The sequence below is a fragment of the Phacochoerus africanus genome, chromosome 8 (genome assembly GCF_016906955.1).
Source record: "Phacochoerus africanus isolate WHEZ1 chromosome 8, ROS_Pafr_v1, whole genome shotgun sequence".
Taxonomy (NCBI): Eukaryota; Metazoa; Chordata; class Mammalia; order Artiodactyla; family Suidae; genus Phacochoerus; species Phacochoerus africanus.
In genome coordinates, this window is record NC_062551.1 from 169,487,803 (window position 1) to 169,510,350 (window position 22,548).

General features: G+C 53.4%; 1 protein-coding gene across 6 annotated transcripts in view; it reads right to left on the reverse strand.

Moving 5' to 3' along the window:
- The window catches only part of CTPS1 (CTP synthase 1), a 31,773-nt gene extending 15,186 nt beyond the window's left edge, over positions 1–16,587 (reverse strand). Inside the window, exons 1-8 of one of the 6 annotated variants that reach the window (XM_047789539.1) lie at positions 16,448–16,584; positions 13,111–13,185; positions 12,850–13,028; positions 10,234–10,404; positions 8,005–8,105; positions 7,048–7,164; positions 3,795–3,878; positions 3,265–3,345 (exon numbers count right to left, since the gene is read on the reverse strand). In XM_047789539.1, the coding sequence (XP_047645495.1) occupies positions 3,265–3,345; positions 3,795–3,878; positions 7,048–7,164; positions 8,005–8,105; positions 10,234–10,404; positions 12,850–13,015 (720 nt within the window). In that variant the 5' untranslated portion in view covers positions 13,016–13,028; positions 13,111–13,185; positions 16,448–16,584. Of the gene's footprint in view, positions 1–3,264; positions 3,346–3,794; positions 3,879–7,047; positions 7,165–8,004; positions 8,106–10,233; positions 10,405–12,849; positions 13,029–13,110; positions 13,191–15,460; positions 16,131–16,326 lie in introns of those variants that run through there. The other 5 variants (XM_047789536.1, XM_047789537.1, XM_047789538.1 and 2 more) reach the window with 5 other exon arrangements.
- Between the last annotated feature and the right edge of the window lie 5,961 nt (positions 16,588–22,548).

A 22,548-nucleotide genomic window follows, 5' to 3' on the forward strand; every position in this document is an offset into this window, starting at 1 on the left:
CAGTGGGTTAAGGATCCGGCGTTGCCGTGAGCTGTGGTGTAGGTTGCAGACGCGACTCGGATCCTGTGTTGCTGTGGCTCTGGTGTAGACTGGTGGCTATGGCTCCGATTAGACCCCTAGCCTGGGAACCTCCACATGCCGCGGGAGCGGCCCTAGAAATAGCAAAAAGACAAAAAAAAAAAAAGAAAAAGAAAAAGGCATATGAATAGGAAGATAAGAAAAAATTGCCACGAATCACATAGAATATTATTGCTTATCCATAAAAACCAAGGGAATTTACAGGAAAATAACCAGAACAAGTTTACTAAGGCTACTAAGCTTGAGCTCAATGGGCAGAAATCAGCAGTTTCCTACACATAGGTCTTATAGGAAATAACCAGTTCTTAAAAGTATGCCATTTGCCTAGCAACAAGGACTATTAATACCCATAAATAAACTTAAAAGACAATTTACAAAAATAAATAAGTCTAAAAAGCACCTTTACAAAGAACACTGTAGAATATTATTGAAAGAATTGTTTCCACAAATGAAGCTGGAACAGCTAGGTATCTACGTACAAAAAGATGAATTTTAAATTTTTATTGAAAAGTTACTATATCCATAACAGTCAATTCACAATGAATCCTAAACTTACGCGTTAAGACCTAAAATTGTACAACTTTTAGAAAACACAGAAAATCTTCCTGACTTTGGGTAAGTAGCGTTCTTAGATCTGATACCAAAAGCACTGTCTATAAAGAAAAACACGGATAAACTGGAGTTCATCAAAACGTAAAAGCTTTCATGCTTCCAAAGACACCATAAAGAAAAGTCAGAGAATGGGAGTTCCCGTCGTGGCACAGTGGGTTAACTATCCAGCACTGCCACTGCAATGGTTCCGGTCGCTGCTGTGGCGCAGGTTCAATCCCTGGCCTAGGAACTTCCACATGGCGTGGATGTAGCCAGGAAGAAATAAATAAATAAATAAATAAGGAGCTCCCGTCACGGCTCAGCGGTTAACGAACCTGACTAGTATCCAGGAGGACACAGGTTCAATCCCCAGCCTTGCTCAGTGGGTTAAGAATCCAGCGTGGCTATGGTGTAGGCCAGCAATTACAGCTCCAATTTGACCCTTAGCCTGGGAACCTCCATATGCAGCAGGTGTGGCCCTAAAAAGACAAAATAAAACCCAAAAAAACAAAAAAAAAAGAGAGAAAAGACAAACCACAGACTGGGAGGGAAAAATATGCAAATCATATACCTGACAAAGGATGTGGACTCAGAGCATAGAAAGAACTCTCCTAACCCAGTAAGATAGCGACCCAGTTAAAACACAGGCAGAAGAGGGGAAGTCCTAATTTAAATATAAAAGCACTCGTCACACTTTTTCATAGTGACTAATTTTAGTGACAACCTATTCTATTCCAGAATTGAATTGCTTTTTCCTTTCACTTGCTGGGACAGAAATATCTAAGATAAGGGCATGAAAAAAGGCTGCTCATTAACAATGAAAGTTTTCTGATGTTTCACACGCTTAGTATGAAGCAGAATCCCTCTGACGGAGCTCCTGGCCCGGGTGTCACACCCGGGAGCACTGATCTCAGGCCTCAGGTGGCTACCCTCACGCCCTGGAGCTTGAGCCACCACGGGGATGGAGAGGACCGCCTCTGACGGTCAAAGGTTTTCCTCTTGCTCTGTGCACTGGAATGCCAGGGCAATGATTTTATCTTATTTTATTTTGTCTTTTTGGGGCTGCACCTGGAGGTTCCCAGGCTGGTGGTCGAATCAGAGCTGCAGCTGCCGGCCTACACCACAGCTGCAGCAACACCAGGATCCAAGCCGCGTCTGCAACCTACACCACAGCTCATGGCAACGCCGGATCCTCAACCCACTGAGCGAGGGCAGGGATCGAACCCACGTCCTCAAGATCCTAGTCCAGTCTGTTAGTGCTGAGTCAAGATAGCATTTCCGATTTTAATTTTTTTAATTTTCACCTCCATACTCCTAGAAGTCTGGTAAATGAATTTCTCTTATGAAACCCTGCTGCTTCGTTCTCTCCTCTCTCAGCCAGCTGGGCTCTCGCGCCCAGTCTCCTGAGCCTCAAAGAACGCAGTCGTAGATTCAGGAGTTCCCGTTGTGGCTCAGCAGTTAACAAACCCAACTAGTATCCATGAGGATGTGGGTTCGACCCCTGGCCTCGCTCCGTGGGTGAAGGATCTGGATCTGGCGTTGCACTGAGCTGTGCTGTAGGTGGCAGGCGCGGCTCGGATCCCGACGTGCTGTGGCTGTGGTGCAGGCTGGCGGCTACAGCTCCAATGAGACCCCTGGCCTGGGAACCTCCACATGCTGCGGGTGTGGCCCTAAAAAGACAAAAAAAACAGCAAAACAAGCCCTTCGTAACCTAACCCTCAATTCCTTGACGGCCACTTTCCTTCCGCTCTCCTTCAGCCAAACCTAATCCCCGCGTGTCACCGTTAGAATTGCCACACCACAAAGAAGCAGGTGTGATGAAGAAGCCGTTTCTCAACCTTTTCCCATTATCTCCACCCTAAAAAGCATTTTTAGATCTCTTTTCCCAAATCTCCCCCGCCATGAAATTTTATAGAGTGTCTTCTTATGGATTCTATGTGTGTGTTACATACATTAAAGAGAATGGTAATTAGGAGGATGGGAATCACGCACACACACGCGCACACACACACGCACGCACGACGGTACATAAAATAGAAAGCGAGCAGGGACCACTGTGTGGCCGAAGGAAGCCTACTCGATAGTCTGTGACAACCTCGAAGGGAGGAAAGGATGGGCACGTGCACCTGTGGGACTGGCTCACTCGGCTGTACGCCTGCAACTAAACTTCCTAAGTCAACTACACTTCGAAATTCTACCAAAAAATCAGTACTGTGATTTCTACACCACCTACCACACTCGGGCCTATCACAGGCTCCAAAATTCCGAATTGACCATCACAGGTAACCTTCGTCCATCGGCTCAAGTAACAGTAAAAAACCCGTAGACAGCAGGCGCCAGAAACGTAAAGGGGCGGAGGAGAGCCGAGGGCAGCGTGGCTGGAGCAATGAGTACCAGGAGCGGGCACAGGACGGGCAGGAGGGGCAGGGGAGGCAGACGGTGTTCGAGGCACCACGGGCCGTGAGGCCGTGGCGACCGGGAGCCGGCGGTCCGCTGTGGCACGTTAGGGGTAACAGCGAGCCTCGGGCAACTGCTCGAGACGCCTGGAGCAGGAGGAGGAGAAGCCACCTCGGCGGCCAGGGAACTTCTACCCACCTGTTCAGGCTCGACGTGGCAGAACATGGAGATTTTCTCTTTCACTGACGTGTCCAGAGGGTTTGAGCACCTGCACACAACCTATAGACGTGCGGGTGGAGAGAGGGGTTGCCAAGCTAGGCTTCCTCCCGAGGACACGCGAGGAGGCCCCACCTCGCCAAGCTGGATGGAAACAGTGGCTCCAGGCAGAGCAGCAGTAAAAGGGGCTGCCTGCTTTCAACACCGACACCAGAGAGCACGAGAAGCAAGCGAGGGGACAGACAGGTAAACGAGCCGACTGGGGTGCTCCTCTATCGAGGGTCTTGGGCGGGAGAAGGCGGGACGGGCTGAGGGAGGACGGGACCCCGGGCCAGCAGGCGTGGTAGCGAGGCCTCCGGAAGCCACAGCCCCGGGCAAAGCACCAACCCCATTTCTCCGGCCCTCGCTAACTAACTTCAGGCCAAGAAAACAAAGGCTTGAGCTGCCGCGGAGGCGAGATCTTAATCAGACAGACAAGATCATGCTGAAACCAGGTAACCAGGAAACCTCACCAGATCCGGGGACAGCCCGAGCCCTCTGAGTTCCCGAACACTGTTCTGGGTGGGCTTCGTCTTCTGTTCCCCTGTGGAACTTGGCTATTTCACAGCAGGAGACAAAACAGAACAAAACGTTAATTTCTCCACGGTAAGAACTTTTCCCCAAACCTCGTTTAACAGGGAGACAGACCATCTGACCGTTTACCTAATTCAGTTCTCCTTTGTGTCAGTTACACAGGCGCATATTCCAGAGTCCTGTAAGGTGTGTCCGAAAAGCAGCGGTACAGCACCCCTCTCCCACTCTTTCTTTCACGGAAGGCTAACGGATCTGCAATGTTGCATTAGTGGCACGTGCACAGCAGGGTGATCCAGATATACTGTGTGACTCCTTTCCCACTGCAGACCATGACAAGATGCTGAGCATAGTGCCCTGCACTACACACGAGGTCCTTCCTTTCTCCAACGTTACGTGACGCTCCGAGACGCTTTATTTTAATCTTTTTCTCTATGGCCACACGCGCGGCACCGGGAAGTTCCCGGGCCAGGGATGGAATCTGAGCTGCAGCTGCAACCTACGCCTCAGCTGTGGCAACGCCCTATCCTTCGACCCACTGAGCTGGGCTGGGGATCCAACCCGAGCCTCTGCAGTGACCTGAGTGAGCCACTGCAATCAGAGTCTTAACCCACTGTGCCACAGTGGGAACTCCTACTGCTACCTCTTGACATTTGGTTTGAGGCATTTTCTACTTACTTCCCTGTAGGATGAGGAGCCCCCTCTGTTCATTCCCCCACCCCCATTCCACGCACCTGCCCTGGGTCTGCGGCCCCATCTCATGACCCCTCCTCAGTGCACGTGGACTTTCGAGCATTTGGGTACCGGGCACATGAAACCAGGTGCCACACCTCTTCCTTTCTGGCCTAATCATTTGCTTGCTTTGGTTGGTTTCTTGGTTTTCCTTTGTTGATGTGCTGAGTTTCCTATGTACGATATTATCATTGTCTTCCTCTAATATTTAACAGATACGTTCGTAAGGCAGAGAATTGTAAGAAATCATTTTCCCTGAGGACGCTTGAGCAAACAGCTTCACTAGGTTTGCTTCCAGCCCTGCTGCTGAGACGCCTACTGACATACCGGTTTCTTGATTTTTCTCTTTAGCGTCTTTTAGAACTTCTGCCCCATTATCCCCAAATTTCACAATGATGTGCCTTGGTGGGGGTCATTTTTCATTCGACTGGCTGGGCATTCAGGGGGCCACTTCAATCCAGCAACCCCTATCTGCAAGTTTCCTTGAATTATTTGGATGCGGAATCAGAAGACTTTTTCTAGAAAGGGTCAGACAATAAATATTTTAGGGTTTATGGGTCACACAGCCTGTCACGACGACTCAACTCATGTTGGGCACAGCTGTATTTCCACAGTTTTATTTTCAAAACCAGAGGGTAGGCTGACTTGACCTGTTTACTGACCCCTGGTTCAGATTCCATTGGCCTCTGCATTTCTATTATTTTTAAAAAACCCCATTACTTGGATGTCAGAATTCCTAGATCAGCCGCTAATTCTCTTCTCTTTTCTCTCCTGTGTTCTCTCTCTTCCTGCTCTACTTCCTCTTTCTCTTAAATTTTTGCTGAACCTTTTTCCTCTTAAATTTTTCATTCCTGCGTCCGATTTTCAACTTCCAGGACTTCTTCTCTGTTCTCTGAATGGTCTCTTTTTAGGGTGTCCAGCGCCTGTTGACAGATGCAGTTCACCTCCTCTGCTTTCTGAAGATGTTAACGACAGGCCGCTTTGTCTTCTTTTTTGAAGTTTCCTTGTCCTACTCCCTGCAGAGCCCGTTTCCTCTAAATTCCTTCCTTCCTGTTGCTTGGGCTCCTGCATGTTAGATGCTTTTCCCAAAGGTCTGGTGACCCCTGGCCGCCAGCTCACTGTAACACTAACTGAAGGTCTGCGAGCAGGGGCGGGGGGGCTCGTCCACCAGAGTTTCCCTGTGGGGAATGACTGGCCGGCCTGTTTCCCCAGGGAGCCTCTGAGGGAAGCGCGTTTTTCCCGGGCTAGTTTTATACCCCAGGACGTGGCTTCCAGTCTCCTAGGCGCAAGGTCCACGCCTGTGGTGATAATTCTGCGAATCAGGTAGCCGAAGAAGGCAGGGTGTCTCCACAACATAGAATTACACGGTCCCTAGTGTCTGCTCATCCGGAAAAAGCCTACAGTGTCCTGCCAAGGTGGAGGGGGGGGGGCTGATGCCCAACTGTGCGTGTTGGCAGTGGGGACGCCCATCTACGCACCTGTGCGACAGCCACGATGAGGGACCCGCCCGCAGCCCTTGCCCGACCTCTGCGGGGTGACCAGGGCTGCTGCTCTGCGTGCCCCCTGCGAGGTTAGGATCCAGCCCTCCCAGGTCAACAGGGCCATCGCTTTCTGCTTTCCTAATCTGTTACTACTGACTCCTCCGAGTATTTGTCTCTGTGAGTTTTGTCTTAAAAAAAAAATCCTGGGCGTTTCCGTCGTGGCTCCGCAGGTTAAGAACCCAACTAGTATCCATGAAGATGTGGGTTTGATCACTGGCTTCGCTCCGTGGGCTAAAGGATCTGGCATTGCCACAAGCAGTGGTGTAGGTCACAGATGGAGCTCAGGTCCAGGGTTGCTGCGGCCGTGGTGCAGGCCGGCAGCTGCAGCTCTGATTCGACCCCTAGCCTGGGAACCTCCATATGGCTGCAAGTGTGGCCCTAATAAGGAAAAACCAAAACCAAAACCAAAACCAAAAAATTCCCTTGACTCCAGGTGTAGTGGGGTTTCACCACGTAGTAAAGATAAATGGATACGTGCAGGCCAACTGCGATTTCTCTGATTAATCTTCCAAATGGCTTCCATTTGCTCTTTTCAAAGAAGGTGGGGTTTTTTTTTTATCTTTTTTGTCATTTCTTGGGCCGCTCCCGCGGCACACGGAGCTTCCCAGGCTAGGGGTCCATTCGCAGCTGTAGCCACCGGCCTACACCACAGCCACAGCAACTCCAGATCCAAGCCATGTCTGCGACCTACACCACAGCTCACGGCAACACCGGATCCTTAACCCACTGAGCGAAGCCAGGGATCGAACCCGCAGCCTCATGGTTCCTAGTCGGATTTGTCAACCACTGCGCCACGACGGGAACTCCTCAAAGGTTTTTTATCCCCTGCTTCCTGCACCGCAAACACCTGAAACAGCTGAGGAGGCGAGCACCCCTTCCTCCCTCCTCTCCGCCGTCCCAAGGAAAGCTCTCGATGCCTCACCTGAGGAACCAGGCTGACGTGAATGTTACAGAAGTTCTCTCTTTTGACCTTGAACTGGAACTGGCGGAAGGCCTCGATGAAGGGCATGCTCTCTATGTCTCCCACCGTCCCGCCAAGCTGGGCGAACAAAGGCAGTTTAGGACGCGCACAGCAGCAACGGACAGACCATCGTGCATCAACGCTAATAAAAATTCTTTTTAAAAAAAGAAGTTAGGCAACAAGCTTGTCCTCCCGCGGTTTAGTTTTCTAGCAGCGCCACACTGTCGACAGAAACAGGGTCAGGCAAACTCCCCAGGCTCATAAAACGTCCACTAACAGGAATGAGACGCATCTTTGTGCTAAAAGCTGACTTCTGATAGGCTCCCCGTTCCCCAAAGTGATCACGGCTCTTTCCCCGTCATTTGAGGAAAAAGGTCAGATCAAAGACACACTAGGAGTTTGATTTGTACAAAGAGTCAGTCTTAAAGCAAAGAAACCAAAATCTTATCTCCTTGGCCATAGCTTCTGCGTTAAAAAGCAGCTACCAACAAACTGCTGGGGGATGGAAATCCTGTGAAATCAGATTGTTATGATCATTATAAAAAAGAAAAAAAAAAAAAACTGCTGGGACGTCTCGGTCTCCTGCTTTCGCAGGAACACCGCGCCCCCCGCGCCAGGACGGGCAAGGCAGGAGCATGGACACTGAAGCCAAAGGAGGCCCATTCAGAGAGACGCACGGTCCTGCCCGTGGAAAGCGGAAGGTCAGGTCCCGCCAGCCTCACCGGGAGAGCCACGCAGAGTGAGCGGACGAAGGCTGGCAACGGGGAACCGTGGGGGACGGGCAGCGACTCCCCGCGATGCGGACCCGGCCCTTCCCTGCCCTGCAGCCGCAGGAGGGAGGGACTGACTGAGGAGGTGAGAAGACGTGCACCTGACCCCAGCGCAAGAACTGCCAAGAGTCAAAAGGACCCGACAAACCTCGATGACGCACACTTGAGGCTCCAGGCCATCTTCATCCACGGGGATCAGGGCCTGTCTCATGACCCACTCCTGGATGGCGTCGGTGATGTGCGGGACGACTGAGAAAGACAAAGACACACGTGACCTGCGCCTCCCTTCAGCGCAACTGCGGCCGAGACGCTCATTGTGACACAAACCGCAGAGCAGCAGTGGGCTCGGGACCGTCTTTCTGAGACCCTTCCCCGCAAAAGGCCCTTAACGGATCACACTGCTCTCGGGTGCTGTGCACACTTCCCAGCTGGGGCTGCAAGTCCTACAAGAGAGCAGGGCCTGGAGAGGAGTCCTGAGCCACCTTGGAGCCCTGGCCCCGGTGCACCATCTCGCCTGGCCACACAACCGCACGTCGGACCGCGGGGCCGGCCCTGCCGCCTACGGCTGGGGAGTTTGGGGGGAGGCACGTCACACCCTTTCCCAAGGACCAGAGAGCGCCAGGCCTCTGTTCCATCACGTTCTGATTTACCAAAGGGCAGCAAACCCGCTGCACAGACGGGAAGGCCATTCAGGAGCACAGCATCTGGGCCAGAATGTCGGATTCCAATCTCGGTTCCATCACTCAGTTCCACAAATCTCAGCTCCACAAATCTCAGAGGTGTGGCTCTTTGGGCAAATCACGGAACCACCCCTGAGCTCCATTCCTACCCATTCCCCGGAGGGAGGAGCTTCTACGTGAGCAAGTCGTGGAAACGGGATGCGCGCACGGGAGAGATGCCGAGCCAAGCACGGGCGGGACAGCGCTCACCGAGGCCAGCCATAGCCGGGACCTCTTTCAATCACCATGTGGGGCTCAGGAGGCCAGTTCCTAAGGGGCAGGAGTTACTCTTTAACTTGCTCTATAACTCGCACTCCCTTGAGCCGGGGACATTACCTATTCCACACACAGCAGCCAAAGTAATCTTTTAAAAAGGCACGTCAGGAGTTCCGGTTGTGGCTCAGCGGGTTAAGAACCTGACTAGTATCCATGAAGATGTGGGTTCCATCCCTGGCCTCGCTCAGCAGGTTACGACGCAAGCTTCAGTATAGGTCGTGGATGTGGCTCGGATCTGGTGTTGCCGTGGCTGTGGTGCAGGCCGGCAGCCGTAGCTCCAATTTGACCCCTAGTCCGGGAACGTCCACATGTGGCAGGTGCCATCATGAAAAGAAAAAAGAAAATGCACATTTGTGTTGACCACTCCCAGGCTTCAACTCCTAAATGGCTTCCCCGGCTCGGCGTAAACTCCCCACCCCACGTGGGGATCCAGGAAGCCCTGCGGCCCCGGCCCATCCCGCCCACGTCGCCCTCCGGGTCCCAGACCAGGCCCCTGGCAGTCCCCCGCCCTCCGCCCTCCCCAGGGCTGGGCCCTCGGCTCACAGCCCTCTCCTCGGAGGCGCTCCCTGAGCCCGTCCAGCCCGCTCCCCCTCCATCTGGTCCGTCTCCGCTGCTGGCAGACACCTCACTGCGTGTTTTGTCCTCCCTGGAAGGTAAACCCCCACGAGGACAAGGCTCGTGGGTCTCATTCACCAGGGACGCCCCGCACCAGCGAGGGTCTGACCAGAGCCAGCACTGGAATCACGCCGAATGAGCGAGTGAACAGACTCCGACCCTCTCTGCCCAAAGACCAGCGGGCGCCACGCGGGCTCTGACCCCTCTGGCTCTGGACCATCATCCCAGATGCACGACACGCACTGTCTGACCGACCGCCCTCACCTGGCTGCCTGCACCCCGTGACGCTCAGCACTGGGGGAAAACAAGAGCTCTCTGGATTCGAACCACACAGCTGGACTGAGCGCTTCAAAGCCACTCAGAGAGGAAGGCGCCGACCCACGCGATTTCTTGAGTAAACAACTACACACTCTGAATTTTCAATGGAAGACACACTTCGGTACCAGTACCGTGACACGTCTGTGCCGGAACCGCATAAAAGGTACGTGCGGTTTGGTTTGGTTTTGCTTATTAGGGCCACGCGGCATGTGGAGGTGCCGGGCTGGGGGTCGAACTGAAGCTACAGCTGCCGGCCTGCACCACAGCCACAGCAACGCCAGATCCTTGACCCACGGAGCAAGGCCAGGGATCGAACCCGAATCCTCAAGGATCCTGGCCGGGTTCGTTAACTGCGGAGCCATGACGGGAACCCCAAAGGTCCGTTTTTATATACAAAAGACATCAAAGCGGTTCCAATTTCCAAACCTTAACGGCAGACCCAGCGTTACCTTGGACGGTTTTCCCCAAGTAATCTCCTTTGCGCTCCTTGTTAATGACATACTGATATATCTTCCCCGTGGTCAGGTTATTGTCCTTGGTGAGTCGGATGTCAAGGAAACGTTCGTAGTTACCCAGGTCCAGGTCCACTTCCCCCCCATCATCCAGCACAAACACCTCCCCTGCAGTGAAGAGTGGCAACGGTTAGGGGACATGCAACACACAGATGCTGTGGCCCGACGTGAGTGCCAAGAACAAACTCTGCATTAACTTGACAGGAAGCAGAGAAATTTATTTCTAGGAGAGAAAATATGACACGAATGAAAAAATCAACAACCATGCCACACTCCCAGTCCCCCACTCAACTCAGTGAATCGGAAGATTCTGCCGTGAAAGAGCACAGCATGAAGAGGAAAGGACAGCTCACAGTGGTGTGGCATCTGCCACCCCGAGAAAAAAGGTTCTGGAGTTCCCTTCGTGGCTCAGCACTTAATGGACCCAACCAGGATCCACGAGGATGCGGGTTCGATCCCTGGCCTCGCTCCGTGGGTGAAGGATCCGGCGTTGCCATGAGCTGTGGTGTAGGTCGCGGACGCGGCTCGGATCCCGCGTGGCTGTGGCTGTGGTGTGGGCCGGCGGCTGCAGCTCCCACTGAACCCCTCGCCTGGGAACCTCCGTATGCTGAGGGTGTGGCCCTAAAAAAAAGAACGGAAAAAAAAAAAAGAAAACGAATGTTTAGCAAAGTCTCCTACTTGGGCAGAAAAAGGTTTAAAATGTCATAAAAGCAGGTTTTGGCCCAAAAACTTGAACAAGGTTTATAGAGACAGAGATAAAGACATATCAATGTTAAAGTCCTGGGATGATAAAACCAGTCTGGGCTGCACTTCGGACCAGAACAAAGCCGTGAAACTTCTGAGGTCGCGCCTCGCCTTCGTGGAACATTCACTCCTTTCAACGTCCTTCTGGAAATTTTGCCCCAAATGGGACCCTCCTGCCATCGCCAACAGGAGCCACTCTCACAACAGCAGAGCAAAAACGGTCTTGTTTTTCCCGCATCCTCTGCTCTCAAGAATTCTGGACTATTGCTCCAATGTGTCCACCTTTTCCTGACACTCTTTATTGCATAAAGAATTTCGCTTGGGGAGTTCCCGTCGTGGCGCAGTGGTTAACGAATCCGACTAGGAACCATGAGGTTGCGGGTTCGGTCCCTGCCCTTGCTCAGTGGGTTAACGATCCGGCATTGCCGTGAGCTGTGGTGTAGGTTGCAGACGCGGCTCGGATCCCGCGTTGCTGTGGTTCTGGCGTAGGCCAGTGGCTACAGCTCCGATTGGACCCCTAGCCTGGGAACCTCCATATGCCGCGGGAGCGGCCCAAGAAATAGCAAAAAAGACAAAAAGACAAAAAAAAAAGGAGGATGAAAAAAAAGAAAGAAAGAAAGGAAAGTAGGAGTATGAAAACACCTTCAAAACTCAAGTTTTTTTTCGTGGGGGGGGCCCCGCACCTGTGGCACATGGAGGTTCCCAGGCTGGGGGTCAAATTGGAGCTGTAGCCCCGGCCTACACCACGGCCACAGCCACGCCAGATCCGAGCCGCATCTGCAACTTACACCACAGCTCACGGCAACGCCAGGTCCTTAACCCACGGAGCAAGGCCAGGGATCAGACCTGTGACCTCACGGATACTAGTCAGATTAGTTTCCGCTGAGCCACAACAGGAACTCCCACAACCTAGAAGTTTTTTAAACGTGTAGCTCTACCCTGATTTCGAGTCATTACCCTCCTAGGTAATTCAGACACAGTCACACATCACACAGAGGAGAGATGGCCAGTGAGAACAAAGAGGTACAGTGCCACTTCCCCAGCCACCTCAGGGCTTCGACTTTTCTCTCCCTTCCAAAGACGTCTGCTTGTATCACCCACACTCTGCGGGCGGGACAGGGTCTCGAGCGCACACCCCCTCCAAATCCAACATGGCCTGAATTCCTGGACCCTACGAAGCGGTCCCTCGGCCTCTGCCTAAACACCTCCACTGAAGGGAACTCGCAAATTCTGGAAGCCAGATCCCCGCTCTGGGAGAGCATGTGCTGTTATAAAGACCTTTTTTTATGCTGGGCCAAACCTCTACCTACCCGCCCTACCCCTAAAGACGGGGCCTCAAGAACCAGCATAATCCCGCTTCTCAAATATCTGAAGAAAGCTACCGTGTCATCAGATGTCCCTTTTCAAGAGGAGAGACAAGCTCTCATTCAACCCCCCAAAAGACCACTTCTACTACTTCCTTCTCAAGATTTTTTAAATTGCATTTTTTAAAGTGTAGTTGATTTATGATGCTGTGCCAATTTCTGCCACCCGGCAAAGTGACCCCGTCACATATATACACTTCTATTCTTTCTGGGACAGAAACCACTGGATTCTAATCACTCCACTGCCCACTAAGCTCTCTGCCTCCTCCCTGCCCAGGTGAGGAAGGCGTCAGTCTGCTGCCATGCGAAGGACCAGTCTCTGAAGACGGGAAATGGAGTCACGTGATGCAGCGCACACACAATTTCCAAGGGCTGACATTTTCCCTGCACATATCACAAGACCAGTATTTTTAAAAAGAGAAACGAAGAAACGCATCTTGCTCACCATGCTCATAGGGAGAGAATGTTCCTGCATCGATGTTGATGTAGGGGTCAATTTTAATGGAGGTCACGTGTAAGCCACAGGACTTGAGGATCGTGCCCACGCTGCTGGCGATGATCCCTTTCCCGATGCCGGATATCACACCGCCGGTGACCAGAATGTACTTCATTGCACCTGCTGACCTGGGAGGAGGGAAAATTCCAGATAAGACGTATCTCAGCAAAGCCAACCGATATGGATTCAAATGCCGGCGCTGCCACTTACCGAGCCAGGAAGCTCGGGTTCCCTTATCCGTCATGCAACTTGGGAAGGTGGATCACTCAATGGCTTTGGTCAAATCTGAGCTGAAAAATAACTGTTAATTAAATAATGAAGCTTTTGTTTAAAGTTTTGACAGCTAACAATTTTGAGGGTCAATCTAATTTAAAAAATAACAAACAAAGAAAAACACAGCTCTGTTGCCAGAACACTATGGCCTCATTGCCGACAAACACTGCAACACCAGGCGGGTGTGTCCTTTTCCCTACGCGGGGGGAAAAAGATTTCGATCTTAGATAAGCACTCGGATTGCTCATAAAACAGGTAACATCTTTGGCTAAACTGTAACGTATCGCCAAGAAAATACAGCTCCTGTCGTTTATGGAAGACAGAATCAAAGGAAAGGACTTCAACATTTAAAAGGGGTTGCAGTGAAAACCAAGGATCTTTTCATTAAAGGTAGCTCTCCTCGGTCCTTTAATAACTTGCTGCTTGCCAGCAACCTCGTCCAGGTGCGCCACGCAGACAGCCCGTGGCCTGGAGGAAAGGGACATGAAGAATAACCAGTCCCAAGCACGCCACGGTCGGAGGACTCGGAGAGCGGGGAGATTGGGTTAAGTCCTAAGCGCAGGCCAGTGGCGCAGGGAGCGCACGACAGAGACTCGGGGGGGAGAGAAAGGGGTCGATGGCCGCGCAACAGCAGCAGAGGCGACGGCTCCGGGCAGCCTGTATCCCTGGCCCCGGCTTCGCGGGCTCCGTAAACCCGAATGCAACCAAGATGAGGAACACAAGCCCAAGCAGAAGAGAGTGCGAGAACGCTTGCTTTGGCAGGGCTGGGACCTCTTCCTCCCCTGAAGCCAAAGTAGAGTAAGAATAGGCTGCGACAGGAACGAGGAAAGCGAGGAAAGCGGGCAGCGCCGTCTGCAGCCCCCCCTCCTCCCCAGGGCAGGAAGGACACTTGGCAAGGAGATGAGAAGGTCAACGTTCTCCCCTTCCACGGCAAGGAAGACCCCCGACCACGTCCTGCCTCTTCTGTCCTCCGCGGCAGCACTTCCAAGAGCTCGCCCCCCGGTTTCCGCGAAACGCACACAGGAGTCCCCAAAAGGGCCTTATGCGCAGATAAACAGAGAAAATGCTGGTTCGGCAGCCACCTGGTTTCTTTGCTGCATGCGCTCTCAGAGCCTTTCATGAGCTGATGTGCGCAGTGACCTCCCAAAGGGGACGCTTCATCTGCAGTTTCCCCCAACGGGTCTGACCCAAGTCCCTAGCATGTGGGAGACACGCTGTCCTGTCACCTCACGGCCGAACGTTCCCTACTGACACGTGACTGTGAACTGGGCCACATCTTAGAGGGGTTCTAACCAGGCATACCCCCGAGTCAACACCCTGGTCTCACTGACTGGATTCTGGAAGTTTCTAGAAAGTCCTCCGCCATCTTGACTGGGTGATAGAGCAGGTTACTTCCCGAGAAGACGTGTCTCAACCATTTGCATTTGATTTGCCCTGATTTTACTCTGAGGATGACACCTCTCTTTGGGGGGGCGCTTGCGGTCCCCCACAGCGCCTGGCAATAAACATTTCAACATGATGGGGGGAGGAGAGTGACGGGACTTGGTCCCCCCTATGTAGGTAAGTGGCATTGTGCCAGGCCCCTCGGGGGCTACAAAAATTACTCAGATTTGGGCCGACTCGTTTTTTGGGTTTTTGGTGTGTCTTTTGTCTTTCCAGGGTCGTATGCGTGGCATATGGAGGTTCCCAGGCTAGGGGTCTGCTAGGAGCTACAGCTGCCGGCCTCCACCACAGCCACAGCCACACGGGATCCGAGCCATGTCTGTGACCTACACCACAGCTCATGGACACGCCAGAGCCCTAACCCACTGAGCGAGGCCAGGGATCAAACCCACATCCTCAAGGATACTAGTCGGGTTCCTTAACCACTGAGCCACCAAGGGAACTCCCTAGAGCCTATGGTTTAAGTTGCCATCCAGTTAGAGACAGAACATTTAGAAATATACAAGTGACCCAGTAACCCCAGGCAGCAGAGGGCATAAATGGTGAGGAGAGAACTTTCAGTAGCAAGACCAGGGTCACCTACCACGGCCCATCAGAGGAAGTACAAGACGGGAAGGGAGGAGAGGATCCAGGCTCCTCCTGCTGTGTTCACCTGAGACGGCAATGGCCTTGAAGAGAAAGGGGACAGAGGGACAGGAAGGCGAGGGCTATCTACAGAACACGAGGGCAGCGCCCAGAAAAGAGACGGAGCGTGAGGAGGGGCGGGGGAAACGGGGGGATAAACTGGAAATTCAGGCAAGGACCAAATCACATGGCAACCTGAAGGCTCCATCTGAACTTTCACCTGAAGGTGATGAGCGATGGGAAGGTTTTCAAGTACAGAAGGGACACAAATCAAGATGCAGCAGAGGAACTCAGCAATGAAACACCAGCAAAGATGTTAAACGCTGAGATCGAATTCCAGCTCCACCACTTGTGGATGAGACCTGTCAAAACCACGGAAGGCGTCTGATGCCCCAGTCCTTACAGCTGTTAAATGGCAGTGAGACTCTCCGCATCGCCTGGGTCACAGTACTGCTGAGGATTCAAAATTACAATGAGTGCGGACGTAAGTGCGCCACGCACACGTAGTGAACTTCTTAAAATGCCGCATCCTCATCCTGGGCGGCCAGTGGGTAAGGGGGCCAGCGGGGTGGGGGGGCCGAAGCCGAGCCTTCCCCAGCACACGGAGGCCGTCGGGCTCCGAGGCCCCTTCCGCCCGCGGCAGCCCGGGCGCGCCGGAGGGGGCCGCAGCCAGGACGCCGAGCCCATCCCCCACCGCAGCGGGCCCGTCTCGGACCTTGATCCCCTTCCAGCGAGGCTAGGGCCGTGCCCTGAGGCCGGAGGGGCGAGGGCCGGAGCAGTTGCAAGGAGCTGCAGCCGCCGGCGTGCTCGGGGAGGGCTGGGCAGTAGGGGCTCCTGCGCCTCTCCGGCCCTCTCCGTCTCACGAGCCACCCCCGGCCCTCTGATCAGGCAAGCCAGGCCGCGCTGACATGGGCGCTGCCGGTCCCAGCGGCCCTTCCCGCCGCCCCACGCCCCCTGCGGCCGGTCTCCCTGGCGGAGCCCGGCCACGCGGCCCCGCGCGCGGGAGCCGGCTCCTAGCCGGCCTGGCCGCCCGCCCCACTCCCGCTAGGCACGCAGCCCATTGGGCAGGCCGGCGGGCCACCTCACCCCTGATTGGTGGGAGCGACGTCTGTCACCGGCGCTGGGGCCGTCCTGCTCCCAGCTCGGCTCCCGCCGCGGGTACCTGCACGGGAGAACAGCTCCCCCGGGCTCCCCGGAGTCAGCCTACCTGCGGCCGGCCTTAACCCGGGCCGTCGGCTAAGGCGCTGAGCGGGCCGCGCTGGCGCTGAGCCCCCGGCAGCCAATGCACCAACCCGGCCGCATGCGCCGGGCAGTCTTTCACGGAGGCGGGCTCTAGGCGGTGCGCACGCAGAGATGGGAGGCGGGGCAGGGCGCGGGCCCTCCCCGGGGCGGGGCCTGGGCGAGCCGGGCTCACGGTCTCTGGTGCGCAGGCGCGGGGCGAGCGCGCTTTCCCGTGCGCGGGGCCTGCGGCTGGAGATTGTCCAGCGGTCTCTGCAGACGCCCAGCAGAGGCAGCAGGTTCGAGACTAGGCCGGTTATGGTGGGTCTGCCTTTCTCACGACCAGTGGTGCGGCCTTCCTCTTTTGAGGGAGAGGCTGTTTTGAACCCCCCCGCCGGCACATCCATCACCTGGCTCCAGCCCCCACTCCCCAGCAGCCTTCTGGAGGCGGCGAGATCCATCACGCCTTGGCCCGGAACCGTCCGACCTTGAGCAAGGCGGCGAGACCCAGCCCAGCTCTACGCGGCCCGCTCTGAACCGAGGGGCGCTGGCCGTGTCACCCCGCCCCCGCCCCCGCCTCTGTAACTGGAAAGGCCCAGAGGAGGGCTGGGCGCCGACTCCTTCCGTAGCTGAAGGGAGGAAGAGCAAGTGAGGCAGAAACAAAAGCCGGTCTGAAGGCCCTGAGGCCCAGAAGAGCCTCCCAGTTGAGCTGGGGAAGAGCTTAAGAGAAGATCAGGCTGGAAAGGGCAGCGGCCCTACCACGCCCAGCATTTTAAACTGAGGATTTTCTTTCCCCTGAGGGCAGTGGAGAGCCTTAGAAACTAAGGGGGGAGGTTTGGTTTTGCATACTGAATACAGGCCCATGCTTATTTTTTTTTCTCCAAACACTTTACAACAGTATCTTGAAAAGTAAGTCTCCCATCTGTGTATCCCAGTGTTCTGTTTTCTTTCTTTTTAAATTTTACTTATTTTTTGGAGTTCCCATCGTGGCTCAGCGGAAGCGAATCCAACTAGTATCCATGAGGATCTGGGTTTGATCGCTGGCCTCACTCAGTTGAGGATCCAGCGTTGCCGTGGCTGTGGTGTAGGCCAGCAGCTGTAGCTCTGATTGGACCCCCAGCCTGGGAACTTGCATATGCCATGGGTGCGGCCCTAAAAACCAAAAAATAAATAAAATAAATTTTACTTAAATATTAAGATATTCCCTTATGTTATATTTGAGTATTGTTGACTTACAGTGTTGTGTTAGTGTCAGGGGTACAGCAAAGTGATTCTGTTATGTTCAGTAATAACCTACATGGGAAAAGAGTTGGGAAAAGAGTTTGAAAAAGAGTAAATACCCGTTTTCTTCCTTAGAAGCAGTTTGCCTCAAGTTCTTGTACACCTCATTGAAGGATTTAAAGAAAAGACGTGATGTGATGTGATTTGTATTTCAGGAAAATGACTCAACCAAATGCATTCCAGCAAACCAGTTAGGAGGCTTCTGCAACGGCCCCGAAGAGTCTTCTGGCTTCTTCCATGTCTGAGTCACCACTGCTCCTGCTCTGCCAGGCTGCACTCGGCTCCAACTCCAAAACATGCTTGGGATGTTTCACAGCCACACGGCTTTCAAGAAGCATTTGGTGTTTATCCAAGTGCCTGGGACGTGATAGACCCTGAGAACATACTTGCCAAAGTAACAGCAGTGCTGTAGACGGTACAAAAAGAGACACGTATCCGGCCACTCTCCTGAATGCCCACTATACCCTCTGCTCTCCTCCGCAAGCGTCTGCTTTCTCTCAGTTGACCGTCTTGCTTGCTGTTGCACTGAGCAAAGAGAAGCCATCAAGACACCTTCCTTGAGAAGGTCACTGGTGGCATGGCCTAGTGGTTAAGGACACAGCATTGCCGTGTCATTGCCGTGGCTCTGGTTACTGCTATGGTGCAGGTTTGCTCCCTGGCCCAGGAACTTCCATGTGCAGCAAAAAAAAAAAAAAAAAAAAAGAGAGAGAGAGAAAGCACTTCCTTGAGCTCCTACCACCCTATCCATCAGTCTGCTTCCATCTGTGCCCAAGAAGCTCTGCCTTGTCTCCTGTGCCATGGACAAGCCATCTTTGCACCTAGAGGTCGGTCTTGCCTTGTTGTTTCAAGTGCCATATCCTGCATCTTCAATTTCCCCTCTCTCCTAGATCTTTTCCACTGGCAGGAGGCACTTTCTCCCACCTTAAAACAAAAACCCTCCAGGAGTTCCTGTTGCGGCTCAGCAGGTTAAGGACCAACCTGTGAGGGGAGGGGTTTGATCCCTGGCCTGGCTCAGTAGGTTAAAGATCTGGCGTTGCCACAAGCTACAGTGCAGGTCACAGAGGCAGCTCAAATCCAGTATTGTCGTGGCGGTGACATAGACTGCAGCAGCAGCTCTCATTTGACCCCTGGCCCAGAAACTTCCATGTGGCACAGGTGCAGCCATCAAAAGAAAAAAAATAAAAAGAAAAGAAAATTTAGGAGCTCCTGTTGTGGCTCAGCAGTCATGAACCCAACTCAGTATCCACGAGGACGTGGGTTCAGTCCCTGGAACCGCACAGTGGGTTGAGGATCTGCTGTTGCTGCGAGCCGGGGTGTAGGCCCACAGCTGCAGCTCCGATTGGACCCTTAGCCTGGGAACTTCCAGATGCTGCAGGGGCGGCCCTAAAAAAAAAAGGCAGAAACGAAACAAAAAAAACCTCTCCCTTGACTCTCGTGATTCTCTGGCTTCCCCTCCGTCTCTCCGTTGCAGCTCAGCTCCTCGAAAGTGCGGTTTGTATTCACCGTCTCCAGTGGCTTCCAGTGGCTCATGCTGTCAGGCTCTTTCTCTCGTACTTCCTCTGAAACGACTTTTGTCAAAAATTAGCATCTACCTTCCCGACCTCTTCTTTATATACCAGCCTAGCCTCACAAGTCCCAGGTCGAGACACCAGGGTGGCTCTGTAGGCACAATGTGAACGTGTGTGTGTGTGTTTGGGCTGCCCTGCCCGCCCATGGACTCCCTGTGGTCTTCTGGGTGCCACCGTCCTGCCCCCGGATCCTGCCCCTGAGCTCACCCCTTCCCTACCAGTGATTGCCACAGCGGGTCACCTCTTCCTTAGAAACGTGTTCTTTACCTGGTTTCTGGGAAACCGCCGTCTCCGTTCTCCTCCTGTTTCACAGGCATCTCCTTCTAGGCCTCTTCCTAGAACCTCTCTGCTTCCTGACCGTAAGCGCCGTAGGCCCCAAGGCTCGGAAGATGCTTTCTCCATGTGTCCTCACTCTAGAGGCTCTCACTCAGGCTTTAAATACCAGACTTGAGAGACTAGACTGTAAATGCCATCTGTGTGCTGACAACTCACAAATTTATATTTCCAGCCTGAACTTCTCTCCCTATCGCCAAGCTTGGGGCCCTTCTCAGCGAGAGGGCTCCAAGTCTGTGCTGCGCAAAGGAACAAAAGGCCAGGCACTTGTCTTCAGGTGGCACCATTCTGCGATTGCCCTTCGTGCTCCAGAGCGCCCCCTGGGATCGGGCTGAGGCTAGACTCTGCTAAACCAGGGCCTGCAGGCTATTTTAGACTTTGTGGGCCATAGGGTCTCTGTCAGAACGCCTCAACAGTGGCCATAGATAACATGGAAACAAAATAAGCTCCACTGGGTTCCAATACCATCTCCTTGTTTACAGAGATACGGATTCGGGCTGAAGGCCCGTTTGCAACCCCTAGGCCAAACACACCTTGTCCAGTTTCTTCCCTTCCAGGCTGCACGTAAGAGCCTCAGTTGTCCCGTTACACAGGAACCCATCTCAGACTTCATTCCCAGGGGACCCAACCTAGACCACGCCTCCTACAGGCCCCCCCAACCCGTGAGCTGGCTTTACCCTGAGCACCGTCGCAGGGCGCCGATGTTACCTGCTGCTTACTTGTCTGTCTCCTCCTCGCCAGATTCTAGCCTCTCCGAGACTAGTTAACCTCTCTGTGTCTCCCTTCCCTTGTCAGGTGCAGGCTCATTCACCTTTTAATAACCAGGATCCCGCACATCTAATTCCCACTGCTGCCACCGTGGTGATGCACCTGCCACTGTCGTCGCTGTACTACGTGCGGGGAGCCGAGACTGAAAATATAAAACCTCCCAAGAGCAGGGGTGAGGGTTCACTTTGGGGTTTTTGTGTGTTTATTTGTTTGTTTTTTAGGACAGCACCCACAGCATGTGGAAGTTCCCAGGGTAGGTGTGGAATCGGGCCTCGTCTGCAACCTACACCACAGCTCATGGCAACGCCGGGTCCCAGACCCACGGAGTGAGGCCAGGGACCGAACCAATCTCCTCATGGGTGCTGGGAGGCTTCTTACCACTGAGCCACAATGGGAACTCCCTGTAAGGGTCCTTTGGAGCCTCATTCTGTCCATCACCGCACCTGGCTAATTGTTTTCTAGCCAAGGCTCCTTTGAGTCACTTTTTTCACCTTCACATCCTATGTTGTCATCTGAGCCTGAGGGTACAACCACTTCGCCAAATAGCATCATCAAAGAACGCTATGGATTACCTGAGGGAGCAGTGGGGCAGGAGAAAGCCTTACAACTGTCGACCTAAATTTGTATTTTTTTTCCTTATAAGGTCGCACCCACAGCATATGGAAGTTCCCAGGCTAGGAGTTGAATCGGAGCTGCGCCTGCCAGTTTACATCACAGCCACAGCAACTCAGAATCGGAGCCCCATCCGTGACCTGCGCCGCAGCTTGTGACACCCTCGGAGTGAGGCCAGGGATCGGACCCGCGTCCTCACAGACCCTAGTCAGATTCTTAACCTGATGAGCCACAATGGGAGGTCATATATATATATATATTTTTTTTTTACCAGATTGGGGCTATTTACCCTAAAACCAAATTTTACTTGGTTTGAATAACTATGTCGGTGGTGGGAAGTTCCAGAGGCGAGGAGGAGCGCGCAGTAAAATGCGTCTTCCGGGCCCACGCCCGGCCACCTGCTTTGCCGCCCAAGGCAGCCACTCTGACCACTTTCTTGTTCATCTTTCAGGAGACACTCTGTGCCTGGGTCTGTGTCCTTTCTTATTGGCTACACATTATTTTAATGTGACTCTTCATCAGATTCTCCTCACTTAAGAGAGATTCCTTTGATGATGCTGTGTGGCGAATGGGTTGTGCCCTCACTTTGTTCCCAAAAGGATTTAAGGCCGTGTGTGTGTGTGTGTGTGTGTGTGTGTGTGTGTGTGTGAGTAAAATAGGAGGAAACAATGAGGCAAAGGAAAAAATAAGGGTAGGAACTTTTTCTCGTCCATGCTCCATTGCCTTTAGGATAAAACCTCACTTTGATTCTGGGGGCAGTGCCCACACTGGCCTTGGTTCACCACCTCTCCAGGCGCATGACCCTGCCAGGCTCTAGCCAGGTCCCTCAGCAGGACATTCGTCCTCTGCACATCTGGACCTTTGCAGAGATGGCTGCTGGAACGCCGCTCTGTCCTCCTAAGTCCCACTCCAGCCTGGCCTTCCCTTCTTCCACGTAACTCTCCTGGCAGCTTCCTTCCATGATTTGGGACTAGTCGTCTTTCTCCCCCAGGCTTCTGTCGCCACCTGGCACAGCACCTACAGACTGTGGGCTTCTTGAGCTGCCCCCGTGCCATGCGGAAGTACCCGGGCCAGGGATCCAGCCCGTGCTGCAGCCGCCGAGCAGCTGCGGTGACAGCGCCGGATCCTTATCCCGCTGGGCCACGAGGGAACTCCTAGATTGTGCTGTAACTGTTCATTTCCTCATCCAAACATCCCATGTGTCTGTGAGCCCCGTGAGGTCCGGGACCTGTTTATCTGATCCACTGTTTTATGCTCAGTGCCTGGCTGGTTCCAGCACATACTAGGCATTTGCTAAGTACTTGTTCCACAAATAAATGAATCTAGGAATTAAATTGGATCCCAAATCCTATACTCTTTCTAGAGGCAAGGCTCAAATTTGATTTTTAACTTTCCAAGCAGCATGATTGGAGAGGGTCAGTCTGACTAAGTAAAAAGCCATTTAATTGCTCAGGAGAAAGGTCGCTTCCCCAAATACCCCTTCATCACCCCCATATCCCCTCGCTGGCACCCCTAAGTGCTCCCCCCG